The sequence below is a fragment of the Lates calcarifer genome, linkage group LG9 (assembly GCF_001640805.2).
Source record: "Lates calcarifer isolate ASB-BC8 linkage group LG9, TLL_Latcal_v3, whole genome shotgun sequence".
NCBI classification, from domain to species: Eukaryota; Metazoa; Chordata; class Actinopteri; family Centropomidae; genus Lates; species Lates calcarifer.
Genome location: NC_066841.1, coordinates 6,969,973 through 6,987,375, shown reverse-complemented (window position 1 = coordinate 6,987,375; position 17,403 = coordinate 6,969,973). Strand labels below are relative to the sequence as shown.

The 17,403-nt window shown below is 41.5% G+C and overlaps 1 protein-coding gene across 1 annotated transcript in view; it reads left to right on the top strand.

Annotated features, from left to right (window-relative positions):
- The window catches only part of LOC108886033 (chondroitin sulfate proteoglycan 4-like), a 36,415-nt gene that overhangs the window by 11,531 nt on the left and 7,481 nt on the right, over positions 1-17,403 (top strand). The window contains 8 exon segments of the mRNA XM_051072832.1: positions 11,425-11,588; positions 12,308-13,414; positions 13,550-13,960; positions 14,052-14,173; positions 14,668-14,776; positions 15,079-16,407; positions 16,588-16,680; positions 16,791-17,288. Coding sequence (XP_050928789.1) covers positions 12,389-13,414; positions 13,550-13,960; positions 14,052-14,173; positions 14,668-14,776; positions 15,079-16,407; positions 16,588-16,680; positions 16,791-17,288 — 3,588 coding nt within the window. The 5' untranslated portion in view covers positions 11,425-11,588; positions 12,308-12,388.

Genomic DNA, 17,403 nt, shown 5'->3' with positions numbered 1-17,403 from the left:
GAAAACACTTCTACAGTATATGTTGTTCTTCTCTTTTTCATTTAATTTGGTTGTTGGACATGAGTGCTCTGTGCATGAAAATTAAGAGAAACTCAGTCCCCTGCATAAGGTGAGGATGGAGTCAGGACCAGAAACAGGTCTGCTGTCTTGACATTGAGACAGCAGGGAGATATTCTTGATATTAACTCTCAGAGAAATGACTCCCTTTAAAGGTAAAGGAGTTGCTGGCACAACAGAGCCCACAGAGCTCTCTGAGATGATTTTAGCTAATTTTTTGGTCAGTCTGTAGGCAGCCTTAGCCACTCCATGCCAAATGTGCACTACCCAGTGGGAACGGACAAAGTAAATGAGTGCCTTAAGAAAGTGGAACCAAAGCAAAAAAACAGCAGGGCACCAATAGTTGGTTAACCAAACCAGAGCTGGATGATATATTTGGAGCCTCCTTATGGGTAACAATTGCTAAATACAGGTCACAATTAGCTTCTATGTGACAAACAAGTGGAAATATTGTGCTCAAGCTGTATTTTTCTTACATAACCTCTTTGTAATGGGAGAAAAGTCTTTACATAATATCTTGTATGTATGTAAGACATAATCCAAGCTTGTCTCACAAGGTTTTGACTGAACAAGGAATAATGCTTTAATAGGCCACTCTCAGTTCACTGTGGAGGAGATATAATGAGACAGGAGGAGCATTCACACACTAATTTAATGTGGAGCGTCAGCGTGGTTCCTGGGAATAAGTTCATATAGTGAAAGGTTTTTGTATTGGAGCAAAACTCAAACATAAGCATCAAAATTAGACAGTTTGGAAGGCAACAATAGCTGATTCATATTCTGCTAACTTAATGACCAGGTTGCAGTTTGACCTTCTGACCCCAGTTTTTGTCCATGACTCAGTTGCAGCCTCTTAATTAGTTCAACTTTACAATTGGCTCTTTCATATATCGTTCAGGCCTTGCCTCTCTTCCCAGTCTCGCAGTTGATTTTTAAAAAGACAAGGAGCCAGCTGGGAGATGTTGTACTGGTTGTGCTAGTTTTGCAGGGGAAGGAATCTCTGAGATCCAGGTTTAAAAACAGCAGGAGGTGGAGTTTATTTGAATGCGTAATCAAGATCTTTGTACATCTGCTTATGTCATAGTTGTAAAAGGGCATAAACAATAACTTATCAACATATTGAAATAACTGTTAAACCTGTTGATTCAATTTAGCTGTCAACAAACGTATTTAATTACCTAAATCCAGTTAATTTCATCTTTGCACACTGGTTATGAGGAGTAAAAAAGTGATGAAAAACAGTTTTGTCATTAAATGCTTAATTTAGTGTAGGTTTAGCCAATATTACTGCACCCCAAGGGAATATGCACTTTGCTTGTTTTCCAAGAACCCAAGGTGTTCTAAATTCTGTCTCATATAGTTTAATATTTTGATCATGTTTATAGCAGCATGCTGTCGTTGTCAGCGTTTGTTGTTCCAGGAAGAAAAAAAAAGACACACCCCTCCAACAAAAATAGCATTTGGCAAATCTATTGTACATTGAGAAATAGTATCACCATAGATAATCCAGTTAGACTTTGCATGGGAAAGATCACAGGGAAGCCTCATAGAAACAGATCAGATATTACCTTTGGGTGCAGCACATGATATTCATCACATTTCCTGTTTTTAAATTCACAAACAAATCTGGTCTGTTTTTGAGCCTCTCCAGTGATGTAAAAGGAAAGTTGTGACAGCGCGTTGCACAGTTAAACATCCGTGCCCCGTGCGTGTAATTGATCACAACAGGCATCAGTAAGCATCTCGAAGTCCAGCCTGAGTGAGCGACATGATGAGCTGAATTTGTTATTTCTGTTCCATGCTTTGAACTTGTGTTGTTGTGACTAAGACAGAGGCAGTGACTCAGATGATGTTTTTACAAGTTGTTAATGATGTTAAATTGTCCTGATAAGCTGCACGGTCAAATGGTCTGGTCTGGCAGTGAGTCAGTCCTGCAGCTGCTGGCAGCCATTGTGTTTGGGGGACTGACCTTTGTCACAGCGATGGCGGAGGAAAAGTTGAAATGAGAGCAAAACAATCCTCAGCTGAAAGCATGATATTGTGTCAGGGGAGCGAGGAGTGTGTGTGTTTGTGTGTGTGGGTGTGTGTGAGAGAGAGAGCGAGCAAAATGGTACATGTGACTTGTAAGGGCTTCATGTGAATATCTGCACGTAAGCATGTTCTGTATTTGAGAGCGTGAACGTGTGCTTATTAGCATGTTTCGAGTGTGTGATTGCAGTGTCATGTGCTTGGAAAATGTAATTCAGATAAAGAGCAAGATGTTATTTCCTCTTGATTTTTTTTTTGAGCAAATGTTTTGGAGGACAATCACCACTCTTACAGCATGTATGTGTTTACAGAACACTGAAGACCAAGACCTCCTGACTTGTGATCAGGGTTCTTCCATTTCTTCAACTTTCTTACCATTTTTTTGGGGGGGGGGGGGATCATAAGGTTGTTTCCTCTCATCCCTTCCCATCCTTCCGTCTTTGCACTTTCCCTTCCCGTCACTCCTCATTGTGAGTGCTGATATTGCAGATGTTCCCTGTCTTTGTTTTCTCAGACTTATCCATGTTTTATATGTTGGTAAGGAGGAGAGGAAATGAATAGAATTGTAAGGGATTTGGGGCAATTAATCTGATAAAGTTTTTTTAAGTCTGCAAATTTTTTTATGTCAGAGCTATATTCTGCACTAGTGCACATCAATGCAACGAAAAGGCTCAGTTGTAATATAATAAATGTTGATGATAACATAAAAACATAAATGATGGCCGTTTCAGGATACACTTAGTAGGACATTTCAATGGAGCTGAGCCATTGTTAATGTTATTAGTTGCACCTGCGCTTTTCCTGCAAAGACAAGTCAAAGCGTTTCTGTGACAAAGGCTTGCTGTCGTCACTGAGGATGTGTAGTAACATTTTACTAAAAAAGCAAAACTAATTTCCTATCAGCCTCAGCTGTGCTTTGGTTTGATAAGAAAACAGTAGCATGCTAACACACTAAACATGGTGAGCATGGTAAACGTTCTAAAAAAAACCCACTCATGTCAGCTTGTAATTCCGAGTTGTAGATATGAGGAATTTCTGAGACTGCCGTTATCTCCGTTTTGGTGAAAATAGCTCCAGACATGCCAACAAACTGTTGTGCTGCACCACCACAGTTACATCCAAATAAAATCCAGCGTTAACACTGATACAGTCATTCAGCTAAGTTTATAGAAGCTATGTTTGTTTGTGCCTAGTTTAACCTTGTAATGAGCAGCTACAAATACATAACACAACAAAAGAAGCTAATTTTGGGTGTTTAGCTAAATACAGGGTGTTAGCAATGTAACTGTAAGTGTGTTAGCATTAGCATTGCCCTCGCAGAGTCACTAGCATGGCTGATCAGACAGATAAATACTTGTACATGGAAAATACTGTAGCATGCTACTATTTCATGATAGACTATTTCTGTGTTTATTCTTTGGTAAATAACTTAATTTTAACCTCATATGTTTTATTTTCTGGCCATGTCACTGATGGATGTTATCTCTTCTTGTGTTTTATTATGTCTTCACTCTCAACACGTGAGCTAAATAAAGTAGCTATGACTCAAAGTGACTCACACCTCAGTCACTTTCCTGCGTATGTGGGCAGACACACACATACCCACACTCCCACATACACACAAAGACGCTAAGTTGTCCCCAAGCAAAGGTAGCAGCTGTTCCCAGCATCGCATTGCATGTTTTAAGAGAGAAATATCAAATATCTGAAAAGTTCCCCTAAACATTTGAAGAGGTGCCTCTGGAGATGGGATACACACACCAAACACACATACACACACACACACACACACACACACAAGCACACACACACACACACAGAACAAAGTGCGCTGACTGTGAAAGGTATGGTGTGTCTTACGTCTTAATGCGACTTGTAGCTTGCCAGGGATGGAAAGAGTACACCTAATGAGTGATGGCTGATCAAGCTCTGGCCTTCCTTCCTCACACACACACACACACACACACACAAACATGCACTCGCCCACCAGACAGGATAAAATGTCCTGAGCTGCTCTTTGTTGAGTTCTCTTAAAAATGCCATGATATTTAAGCTAAATGCTAAAAATGCCCAAACCAAAGAAAAACAGCAGCTTGTTAATTATCTATGTCCTTTCTGATTGAATATATATCTGTGGGTCTTGACCCTCTAAATCTCCCTCCGACAGCCTCTTTCTATACTTCTTCTGCATCTCTTTTTCTCTCTGTCTGAAACTCTGGCCTCTCTCTAGCTGCCTTTTTCTCTCTCCCTCCGTTCTTATGCAACCAGCTCATAAATAGAAAATGGATGTGTCACTCAATTACTGTATTTATACTGGAAATGGACTAAAGGCTTGGGCCCAAGGTTTACACCGGAACCCACACAGGATTTTGAGCCTTCTTCCATTAACTTTATTTTTATTTCAGCATCAACACACAGTGACTCATTTATCTCGGCTGTACAGGTGGATAATGTGGTGGGCTTTTTATTCTTTTTTTTATAGTTTATTTAGCAACTCAAAAAAAATCAATAGAGCTCTATCAAACTCGACATGAAAACTGAGGAGTGTGCAAGCATGAGCAAATGCACCAACACATGTAGGGTCCAAAGGTGAGGAAGGAAGGATGAGAAATAGGGAGAGGAAACAAAGAGAGATTATCATCTGCTATTTTTCCAAGAGGGAAGCATGTTTGACTTTCTGTTTTCTTTTCTTTACATGTTCAATTGAACATGCAGTGTTAGTGACAGGGTAAGATGCAGGGACCACTGAGACTCGTTCATCCAGCTGTGCAATGTGTTTTTGTTGTTTTAGCTGCTTCTGCTGGAGTTAAATCAGTCCCAATCCTGCATCTCTCTTCCTGGTCTATGGTGTTTGCCTTACCGTCAGCCAGGTGGTTCCTGTTCTCTACTTTATATTATGCCAGTTGCATAGCTCTCAGAAAACTGCCAACCACTCTCAGGGTCTGTGAACTGTTTTCTGTTAAATATTTGTACACTGTGCCACCTGTTTTACTGTATGTAGTAGCAGAGGATTCAACATAGTTCAGTTTTAGAGAGAAAGAAAGTCAAGATGACAGAAATTCCATGTTGTTGAGTTTTTGTACAAGATATCTTTGCATACAGTTATTCACCTAGACATCGGTAATTAAAAGATATTTCCTTTCATGGACAACTGAGGTGGTTTTGTAGCTTTGGCTGTCATCTTGTCAGTTATTATAACATTTGTCTTACTGCTGCAGCACAGATAGTCACAGGCTTCTCACTTAGCCTAGTGTGGAAAGTGATACAAGCCATGAGAGTTTACAGTCAGACAAATCCCCTCTGTCCAGTTATGTAAACCATTTATGTGAAAGTGAAAAAACAAGACACAAGACCTGTGCTTATAATCATCCACTGCAATGTAGAACTGCACATACACACACACACACTAGTTCAATTTGAAACCTACTGAGAAGTAAGGACATAAACAGATATTAACTAAAAGTAATCAGAGCCAATTAAAACATACTGACAGAAAAGAATGTATCCTGCATTTTATGCCACTATGTCATTGACATTGAAATTAAGGCAAAAATGATTAAAAAAGACTTATTATGAATTGGTGCCAGACACTATGGTTTTCATCAGATTATTCTCAGATAGCTCCAAATGCTAATTCAACATCAGGCCTAAAAGACAAGATGCTAATCCTCTCAGCGTGGGATCCAGGCTCATTAAAAACACACCAGCACCCTCACCATGAGAGGACCCATCGCCAGCTGAACTGTGACCCATTTAGGGTGCGACCCCTTCGTTTAAGAAACAGGCTATAGAGTCTGTTATTCAACTTCCTGGGAACTAAACCGAGACACAGCACTCCCCTCATGTGTGAGCCAAGCCGAGAAGCCGAGCTTGAATCAGTGGCTGAATAAAAGCCCTCATGTGTTCTTTCATTTTAATGGACCAAACTGTCGAACTGCAGCTTAAAAGCACATTGAGTGTGTGTGTGTGTGTGTGTGTGTGTGTGTGTGTGTGTGTAGAGGTGGTAGGTTAGAGAATGGGAGGGGTTCAGGATACAGACAAGGGAGTGTGTCCTGCAGCTTGAACAATCACACCCAAACTTCCACTTTACCTCAATCAGCCACTAGCTATTTCCTGCCTTTAACCTCCCATTCCCCTTTACTTCCTCTCTCTCTCCTCTGTTTTAGCAATTTTGCACCCTTTCTTTTCCTTTTCAGTCATCACATCAGTGTTTTCTTTTTATGTTTTTTTCTTCCTCTGTCCCTCATTCTCTCTTTCGTATCCATCTCTGCAAGTCAGTTCATTTCTTTTCAGTCCAGTTCAGTCCAATGGGTAGAAAGTAACTACAGACACTGTTGTTACTGTAACCAAGTTGCTTTTTCATGTGCTTCTACAATTTGGATTCTGTCATGATTTCTGTCTCAGACCTGTTAATGTTGGCCATTCTGCCTTTGTTTCCTGTTATAATCCTTCTGCCCACCAGATGTCCTCTGACTTTCCTCCTGCTCCCAGCTCCACCTGCTCACCTGTTTTCCATTCCTAATCACTGGAACGTCTCTGCCTACCTACACACCTGTTCCTAATTTTTCTCATTTGCTCCTCTCTATTTATGCCAGTCCTTTTCCCCAGTCAACAGCCAGATTGTTTGACCTGTCTCAGTGCTCTGAGATTTTTGGCTAATTTTATTTAAATGTTTAGTCTACAGCTTTAATTAATATTGTGTGGGTAAAAGCAAAGATCTCCTATGACAATGGAACAATATAGCCTCAAGAAAGTGGTTTCAGTGTTAAGTTAGCACTCTGAGTACTATGCTCAACCCATTTTAGAAAGGCAATGATTAGAGAGTAAACAAGAATTTTACTGTTATGGGTCATGCAGGAGACTTTTCCGTTCATTTGCTTTGCCTCTTTTCCCTTATAAAGCATGATCTACGAGAAACAGTCCTGAATGAGAAAATATAGCATCAATAAATTGTAGAGTGGTTGGCTTGCAGGAAGTTGTACTGTTGTAGCTAGGATGCCACATTGGCTCTTTGAGCTATGAAACTATGTTACTGTTTCAAGCAATGCTGCACTTCAGCCCCCTGATTTAGCATTTATAAGCAATTTATACATGTTCATAGATATAAAAGCATTTAAAATGTTTTTTAATGTGCAGTATTTGTTAGTTGTGACTCTTTTACTATATTGTCATTGATCATCTGCTTATACAGCTGCCTCCACTTATGGATGCCCACAGATGGAGTTAAAGTTGCTGGCAAATACATTAATAAACACTTAAACCCACTTACAACTACATTATAGTGTATCATAAACCACTTATTGAATATTGATTCTGCTTATGAGAGAGGGGTCAAGGTGTAAAGTACTATGTCCCCTTGTTTCTCAGAGTGTATGTCAAAAAAAGCCTTCTATGGGTGTCCATTTAACATAGCAGTTTTATCTGCATACCATGTAGTTGCAACATCCCTGGATCGATTCTCGCTGGGAACTTTTGTTGCATGTCAGCCCCTTCACTCTCTGCCATGTTTCCTGTCTGCCTCTATTCTTAAGTAAAGGCAAAAGGCCAAAGTAAATCTTTGAGGGTGTTGCAAACTTTAGTAGTTTGTAGCACACTTAATCTCACTTGGCTACAATGGAATAAACATTGATCATACATTTATGGAAGAAAAATGGGAACTGAACAATGGTCTATTGTCAGTGCAGCTCATTTTGACGTTTATATGTGACAGCAGCTTATTCTGAGTTTCTCTGAACGCAAGACAGAGTCAGAAAGGTTTTTATGTGTCAGACTAAGGGTGAATATACTACCCAACTTTATTTTTTAAAATAAGTCTCATCTGTATCTTAAGTAACTTCCTAAAAAGACCTGATATCTAGCCACAGTTTTTCTATGAACAAAAATACACACACAGTCTGCTGAAGCACTTGAACACTTTTTTCCTCTCCCTCTGTCTCTGAACGTGTTGTGACACTTCCCCCATGTGTTGATGTTTGGTACTGAACACTACAACAGCCAGCTCTCCTGTATGTGAGCAGTGAGGGGAGGATCAGAGGGGTGGAGCTCTACCTCACTGTTCCCAGCTCACAGGCACAGGTACATTTTTTTAAAGGCTGTAATCCAAAGCCAGCAAAGCAAAGCAGAGGCCGCCTGAAAGTTGTCAGTGGTGGGAATGACATGTAGACCCGGTGCTGTTCAGCAAGGACAATGGATGGCGTAGTCAGGCAGCCAGATGTTGCTCTTAACTGAATGCAAGTTAGATTATAAAGGCCTAACTAACAATGGGGAGTTTTGTGGCTCATCTGTCTCTGCTCCTGCTGATTTCCATGGGACAGGTTTATGGAGGTAAGGTGCTGCAGAGGAGAGAGAATCACTCCAAAGCCATAACTCAGAACAAGTCTGCTACAGTATTATTGTTTAATGATTTGTTGTATGGCTGTAATACAACTGCTAACACTGTAAAACGTATTCTCCCACATAGAAGTGTGTAAAAGTTTAGTTTTTAATGGTTGTTGGTGACAATCTATTTAAGTGAACATTTAACATTCACACACAAGCTGTGGTTGTTAAATTGAAGCCCTGTAAGTGATTTTATACTGGAGATAATGATACAGTAAATGCTGTATTGTTGTTTGTACAATCTGTGATTAAGTTAAAATGTGTCTGTGACAGTTGGCAGCTTATTATTTAATCCAGTCTAATATTGTCTGCAGACATATGGCAATATACTGCTGGATACTGGATTATATTTTGATTGGATGCTTGCAGTATCTTAAGTTATATAAAGGGACATGATTACCTGACCTGATGTCACACCGCTAAGTACTCTCCTAGACTGTAGTAGTACACAATACAATATTTTTACTCTGGTGATGGTTTCATGTAAAGTGAGTTACTCTGGCAAAACTTTGAGTGCAAAAATGAAATATTTTCCTGTGTTTCTAGATCCACACATTCATTTAACACTTCCACCCCAGAGCTGTATCAACTCTGTGAGGGGACTACCTCTCAACCAACCTCTACATATTCTGGAATCAACACTTAATTACATCTGAAAAGTTGTTGCCTGTACAGGAAAATTTGCCTCAGACAGTTGCACATGTGTCTATTATCTCCCTTACACCTGTTCATGAGAGCGCATAGAAGACCTGCATTCATAGGTGTGTCTGTGACTGTAGGAAGATTACTAATAATCCAATGTTCACTGGTATCACAGAGGCAGATTAGAGAGAGATGGATAGACATGGGTTACACTGTGGACTTATAGGCTTTATGCAGAGCGGCATGCTGGGCCAGCCTGCTGACAGAGTACTTCTCTTTGGGACCAGTTGTTTAACACATAATAAAATCCTTTATAATAAACTTAACAGGTAGTACATTTCCCAACCAGAGTTTAAGTAGGAATTAAAGGCAATGAAACAATAAACTATTAACACTAGACTGACAAATTATACCAGTTGCAGGTATTATTAGTATCTTGGCTTCAGTTTTTATTTTAACTGGGGTAAGATACTTTTCAGTCTCGCTGCCAGTTCACATTGCTGTACTATATGTTTGTAGAGTGGTTTAGAGAGTTTTTAGAGAGCGAACCCGTCCCCAACCACACACACATCTCCCTGACCTCTATTCGCTGTGTGTTACATTTTCCATGAAGGGACAGGGTCTTTTGACAGAGTACTCCAATACTGCTGTTTTGTAGGTCAAATCAATCAAAATAAAGACTGCTTTACTTTTTTCATTCACAGATGCGAGTAGTGGGTACACTGGTCTCATTACTAAGTAAAAAATACATTGCAATTACATATAGACATATTTATAAAACCCTAACTGTGCAAAAATATAATGTAGTGAAATGCTTCATGCATTTGTAGCCAGATAGCAGTATAGCTAGGGATGTTAAATTCAAACAGACGGTTGGTCAGAACCACTTTGGTGCCAACTGACATATGGTGCAGACATGCAGTCATGTTCCCTCAACTTTTCATCCATCAACAGGTCCAAATTTAAGTTTAGCCTACTCTTTGGTTTTTGGCCGTGATATTCCCATGAGGTCTGCTTCATGCTAATTAGAAAATGCCAACATGCTAACACACTAAACTAAGTTGACCATGGTAAACATTATATCTAATGAACATCAGCATGTCATTGTGAGCATGTTAATATGTCTTATATGAAAGAGTTGTGAATGAGTACAGCTTCATGTGCCACTAACATGACTGTAGACTGTCGGTCTTGTTTTAACTTTACCTAGATAGCCTCACAAGTTCAAACAAGACAGATAGCTGGATAATTTGATATCTGACATGAAAGTAGAATGTCATGAATACCATGTTATAAATGAAATGCCTTTTAATTTATATTTGGACCATGGGTTCCTCATATGAGCTACATGTGCTTTGATATGTACTTGCAGAGCAGCTTGGCCATTGAGAAATGTTAGTACAACTAAAAGTTCAATCTGTGTGATCTGGGTCAACAGTGAAGTCTAATTAGCATCAGAACATTTCAGGATGACCCACTCCAGAGTGCATTAGTTGTCATTAATTGAATTCAGATAGCAGGTGTAAAGTGCAGAGTAGACACCACATTGACAAAACAATCAATACAGATTAATGGATAGTCTTTGGCATTTTACCAAATGTTAGTTTCAATATCAGTAGATATTTTTGTATCATATATAGCTGAGAATATATATATATATATATATAAGGGGTGAATGTCAACATGGAAAACACTGGCAGCATTTCTTTTAGCCTCATAATAATTTATAAGAAAGCCTGGAATGAGACTGTGTTACAAACCAGATTAATAAGATTCTGACTAGGCTACAAGACAAACATGGTAAATGGACTGCATAGCACTTTTGTGGTCATATTGATCACTCAAATCGCTTTACACTATAGGTCACATTCACCCATTCACACACTGCTTGATCTACACTAATACACACTCACACACACTGACGCCATCAGGGGCAATCTGGGAATCAAACCACTGACCTTTTTTGATCAGTAGGTGACCTGCTCTACCTCCTGAGCCACAGCTACTCTCCCAGTGCAAATGCAACAGTAAAATATGACTTGAACCAGCAATCAGCATCCACAGTCAATAAGCCATGGGAATGCCCCGAATCAGCACAGGTGATATTGTAAACCCCCACTGATTTCAGGATATGAATGCAACTGTTTTGGGTTACTGAAAGCCAGAAATTTTGACATTGGTAGTCATCAATCACACTCTTTCCTCCAGAGACACGTTATGAGTCAATAAAAAAATTCCTTACACTTTTATGCCAAACCACTTAAGCTGGCCACAACTTCAGCCTCAACTTCTCATCTGTCTCCTTTTTCATTGTTGCAGTCTCATTCTATGGCGATGGCTACATCCACCTGCGGACAGTGGAGGCATCTGTCCAGACCGTGCTTCATGTCCGATTTCGAACCTCCAGTCAGGCTGGGCTGCTGTTTTTGGCAGCAGGGCCGAGAGACTTCTTGCTGCTGGAGCTGATCTCTGGGCGTGTGCAGGTAAGCTACAACATATATCAGGGTAGTAGCAAACTTGTCAAAAGTGTCTGCCAGGAATTTATTCATGGATGGAAGAAAGACAAATATGGTAAATGTTGATTTTAAAGGCCACAGATATTATGAGAGGAATGTATCAATTTATGTTTTGGCAAGGCAAACACCATTTGGCTTTTTGGAATGTGGCTACAGATCAAAGTGAATCCTTTCTAGAGGATCTCACATAAAGATGCCTCACACCTTCAAAACAAGAGCAAATATTTGTCCCTTGGGCCATTTGAGCTCATATATATTGGCATTTACTATCCTGAGGAGAGCCTGAGAGGAGACTCAATGCACTCAGCTTGGTGTCAGATTGCTCGCAGAGAAAAAAAAAAAACCCTTTGGCACTGGCTTCATTTCAGAACAAGTTCCTTCATGACCAGGTTAAGAGAGGAGACCACAATAGTTTAATAAAAGCTCCAAGTACAAGGCAAGGGAGTTACTCATGAAAGAGTCTAGTTATATATTTCTTTGTGGAATAATTCTGTATTTGACATTTAACACCCCCTTTGATTATATATTAAAATTTCCACACTCAATATTTAATCACTATGTAATGTCTGTTCTATGTGGTTTGCCTTTTTTGTCTTACAAATTACAGTTTGTAACAGAAAATTTTGATTTCATGTGCCTTGGTTGTTACCTTTTATTCCCTCTTCGCCTCCTCCTTCATCCCTTAGGTGCGTCTAGACCTGGGCTCAGGTGAACGTTCACTACGCTCAGAGAAGGGCATCCACCTTAGTGACCTGGGATGGCACTCTATGGAGCTGACCCACAACCGCCATAATGTCACCATGACTGTGGACCGAAATTCCCACACCAGCCTCCGTATGCCAGGACCAGATCTCGAACTCAGAGTGGAGGACGGTCTCTTTGTTGGTGGAGCAGCTGGTCTGAACCGCCCGTACCTTCTCAACATTACCGGTTTTAGAGGTTGTGTGGATGAAGTTGTGTTTAATGAACATAACCTGCTGTCCAGCCTAAGGCCGTATTCTGGGTACAAGAGCGTCCACGAGGTATCTATGGGCTGCAGTCCGCAGTTTTCTGCGACAGAAGAAGATCCTGTCAGTTTTTTCAGCTCCAAAGCCTTCATCTCACTCCCACCATGGGAGGTGCCACAGGAGGGAGTTTTTGAATGTGAACTTCACCCCTCTGCAAAAGACAAAGATGGTGTGGTTCTGTATAGCTCTGGAAACCAGGGAGAGTTTGTTGCCATAGAGATCATAGATGGTCATCTGGTAGCAACAATAGGAAATGGAGAGGGAATTAAAACTGAGCTCCGTTCTCTGACACAAGTCTACAGTAACTACACCTGGTACCCCATCCAGCTGCACCTGCTACCCTACAGCATCCAGTTGAAGGTAGACAAGGAGTTAATCAAGGCAGACCTGAGTAAGGAGCTCCAAGTCATCCAGCTAAAAGGGCCTCTCCTCCTGGGAGGGCTGGACGAAGAAGCTCGGGAAGAGGCACGGCTGGCTGGGTTGCTCTCTGCCTTGTCAGGAGGAGGAGGAGGCTCCTTTAAAGGCTGCCTCCGAGAAATTAGGGTGAACAGTCAAAGAATGGGCCTCCCTCATGCTGTCATCACCAAAGACATCACTGTGGGCTGTAGGACAGGGCAAGCCCTTGTGATGGTGGCCACAACCAGACCAACAGGCAGTCCTGAGTTTGATGTTACAATCTCTCCTCAACCAATTATCAAAAATAAGAAGAACCCTAACTTTTTGTTTCTGAGAAAGCTAGAGGTAGCAGAAGGAGGCCGGGCGCCACTGGAGCCCAAACACATGAAGGTAGGACTTTTTGACTCCTGACAATCTGTTCTTCTAGTTTTTACTTTATTTATTGGACAGATTTTTTACACATAATAGTAAAAACAAGCTGGAGTTATGTAGTATAAATCTGTTTCTATTTGCACTCCCTTCCAGGTGAATCTGGATTTTCGTAAGCTGGGCATCCATCCTGCCCAGTTAATGTTCCGCATTGAGGAGCAGCCTGTTCATGGCCAGCTCCGGCTGGACCTCAGTCCAGACCCTGATGGGTTGCTGGACATGGGGCAAGAGAGGATCATCACAATAGGAAGCGACGAGAAGGATCGGACTTTCAGCATGCTCGACCTGTGGCAGGGCCGGGTGATGTACGTTCACAGTGGGTCAGAGGACCAGAATGACTTCTTCATGTTTTCAGTCTTCTCCAGCAATAAGAAGGAGCTTCCTGTGTTTCTGAAGGGCAACCGTCTGCACCGGTTCGATATCAGCATCAGTCCTGTTAATGATGCGCCTGTGCTCAGCCTCCCAGAGGGAAACCTTTTTACTTTGCTGGAGAAATCCAAACGACAGGTAGGCACAGCCAAATGGCTGGGTGGTGTGAGTATCTAGGTTAATTAAGTGTAAGAAAGTGAAAATGCTAATACAGCCACAATGTCCCCAGCTGACTACAGATGTGCTGAGAGTGTCAGACCCTGACAGCAATCCTGCAGAGCTGGTGTTCAGCTCCCTTGCAAACCTCAACACTGAGGCTGGACACCTTGAGCACCAGGATTACCCCAGCAGGTTGGTGCTATACCTTGTGAGGCTTTACAGTGCCTCACAAATCTTCTTACAATCAGTCACTGAGGTCTATTGGGGAGGTAGCTATATATATAAGAAGAGGAACTATATATGTAAGAATGAGGATGGAAACCAAGAGATACCCGAAAAAGGTTCTGAACAAAGTTTCACTGAAACTGAGGCTGTTAAATGTTATGTGTTACAGTAATACAGTGTTAATATAGGTGAAACAATCTTAATCTAAAATCAAGGCTGGTGGAACAAAAGCTAGTCATTGACTATGGCTCTCTGTAACAACTGTGTATATACATTTATACCTTGCTAGAAACTATAACTGACCATTCTTTGATATCACAATAATTAGTGAGACCAGTGTGGTGTTGTGTGGCCAGACCTGACCTCCAGTATCTTCTTTTGCAGTGTCAGACAAACAGAGAGTAGGGAGAAAAACTCCAGAAGAGACCATGGAAGTTAACAAGGTTACATTTATCTTCCAGGGCCATTAACTTGTTCTCCCTACAAGATCTGGAGGAAGGTAAGATCTACTTTGTCCACACTGGGGTCTCCACATCCAGGCTGCCACTCAGGGTCAGCGATGGGCAGAAGGTAAGTAATGTAGTAGCTTTCCCAAAATTAAATAAACCAATGAAGCCTTGCAGTTAACTGTTGCCATTTCACTAGTTATAGCAGTAGACTAACAGTGACAAAATCTTGATTAATGGAAATATATGGCTTATTAAAAAAAAATAATCCTCCGGTTACTTCTGCTTAATTGTCTCATATCCTCTCTTGTTTTCCCTTCTCACACTTTTCTAACCTTATCTGTTGTTTTTCCTCATCTTTTTGTTCTTCCAATTCATTCATCTTCCACCTCACCTCTGACATTTCCTTGGTCCCTCTTTCTGCAGTTAAGCAACACAGTAGTTTTGCGGATCATGGCAGTGGCACTCGAACACAAACTGATGAATAACACAGGATTAGAGGTGGACCAAGGCGAGGCTTCCATCATCACCACCAGTCATCTTGCAGTACAAGTAAATGTGGCTGATCAAGCGGCAGAAATCCGATATGATGTGACAGAGTTGCCACAGTATGGTGACCTCCAGCGGTTGCACTCAAGTGGAGACTGGAAACTGACAACCTCGTTCTCTCAGAAACTTCTAGAAAAAGAACGGATCCGATACCTCAGCACGTACCGTGGCCTTCAGGCTCAGAGCAACATCACCGATCAGTTCAAATGTAAAATCAGTATCAGTTCCCTAGTTACTGAAGAGGTTATTTTCCCCATTGTGGTACGCTGGATCCACTTCAAAGTCACACGAAGCAAGATGGAGGTCAATGGTGTTCAGTCAGCTGTTGTCACTCCTGAGGACCTCCACGTAGTTTCAAAGGGTGTCAAACTAAATGAGAGCAATCTCCACTTCAGGCTCCTTACAGTACCAAAGAAAGGTCGGCTATTCCTCGACAGCAAAGTCATACAAAAGAACTCAAACTTCAGCCAGAAGAATATCACAGATGGTCTGCTGAAGTACGAGCTGCTCAGCAGGCTACAGGATGACACAAGAGACACGTTCAGCTTTCAGGTCTTTTCATCACACGCCAACTCAACAAGTTACGATTTCAGAATCAACATCAAATCCGAGTCAACAGCCATCACTGTTGTTAACAAAGGCCTTTCAGTACTGGAAGGAGGGAGTAAAGTCATTACCAAAGACATCCTGTTCACTCACACGGCTAGTAACCGGGAGGTCCAGTATAGTATCATGGTGAGCCCCAAGTATGGCCAGATAAGAAAGGTCAATCTCTCCAACTCAACGTCCATTAACGACAACATTGCGATCTTTACAAATCAGGATATCACGGAGGAGAGGATCATGTACGTTCACGATGACAGTGAGACAAAGCAGGACTCTTTTACATTTCAAATCATGGTTTATAAACCGCATAAACACACTGGCAAGAAGGAGGATAGAAACACGGCCGAACACACCTTTAATATTTCTGTGCAGCTTGTCAATGATCAGAGACCTGTCAGGGTCATTGATAAAGTTTTCCACGTAGCTCGCGATGGCCAGAGGTTGGTGACGCTGAATGACCTTCGCTTCCGGGACGATGATTCTGATTTCGAAGACAGCTGGTTGGTGTACACAAGGAGGGGGATCCCCATGGGAGAGCTGGTGCTGGCCAGCAATCCCAGTCACAGGCTGTATGAGTTCACACAACGGGACCTCAAGCAGGTCAGCACAATTTATATATGAAGACATTATTATGTGTATTTTCTTTTTCTTCATTTGATTTTTTTTTTTAATTTTGGCATTTTCCACACTAGATTTATTTAGATTTAATACTGGCAATTGTAATTTTATTTTTCAATGCTTTTTCCACTCCTGTCATCATCCTTTTTTCTCTCCTCTCAGAAAAAGGTGTTGTTTCTCCACAGAGGAGTGAGTTTTGGACGCTTTGTGCTTTTTGTATCAGATGGGAAACATTATGTTTCCACACTACTGGAGGTGATTATAATGTTTTCATACCTTAACATATTTTATGAGTTTGTAAACCCCATCAGCATCACTGTAATTTACTGCTGTTTATTTCTGACTCTGTTGTGTGGCTATTACAGGTGATGGCCCAGGATCCTTATCTGCAGGTGGAGAACAACACAGGCATCATGGTCCAGCGAGGTGGGTTCACAACCCTGACCTCCGCTAACCTCAGCATCTTCAGTAACCTTGACATCCGAGACCCACAGGAAGTGACATTCGAGGTCTTCCTGCCACCTAAGCATGGTGTCCTCTGCTTCGATGACGGGGATCATGACACGGTGAAAGAAGCAGATGCAATTTCAATATTCACCCAGCGGGATCTGGTGGCAGGACGCCTGGCATATCATCACGATGGCAGCCATGAATTGTCAGATGGGTTCAATGTGACAGCCAGAGCGAGGGAGGAGAGCACAGAGAGGCGACCGGACAGAGGGAGGAGGGAAGTGCATCTGGACATCGGAGTGCTGGTGAAAATCTATTTGGAGAGTCATCAGAGGCCGCCAACAGTCATAAGTAATCGTCCAGTGGTGGTGGCGGAGGGACAGAATGCCTCTATAAGTAGGGAACATTTAGAGGCAAGTCAATAAACATAACACTACATTAGACTCTCTCATCATTTACTGAAATAGATTGTGAGATATCTAGGCTTTGTCCTCCATCATCTACTGTACATAATGTATCATCTTGAGT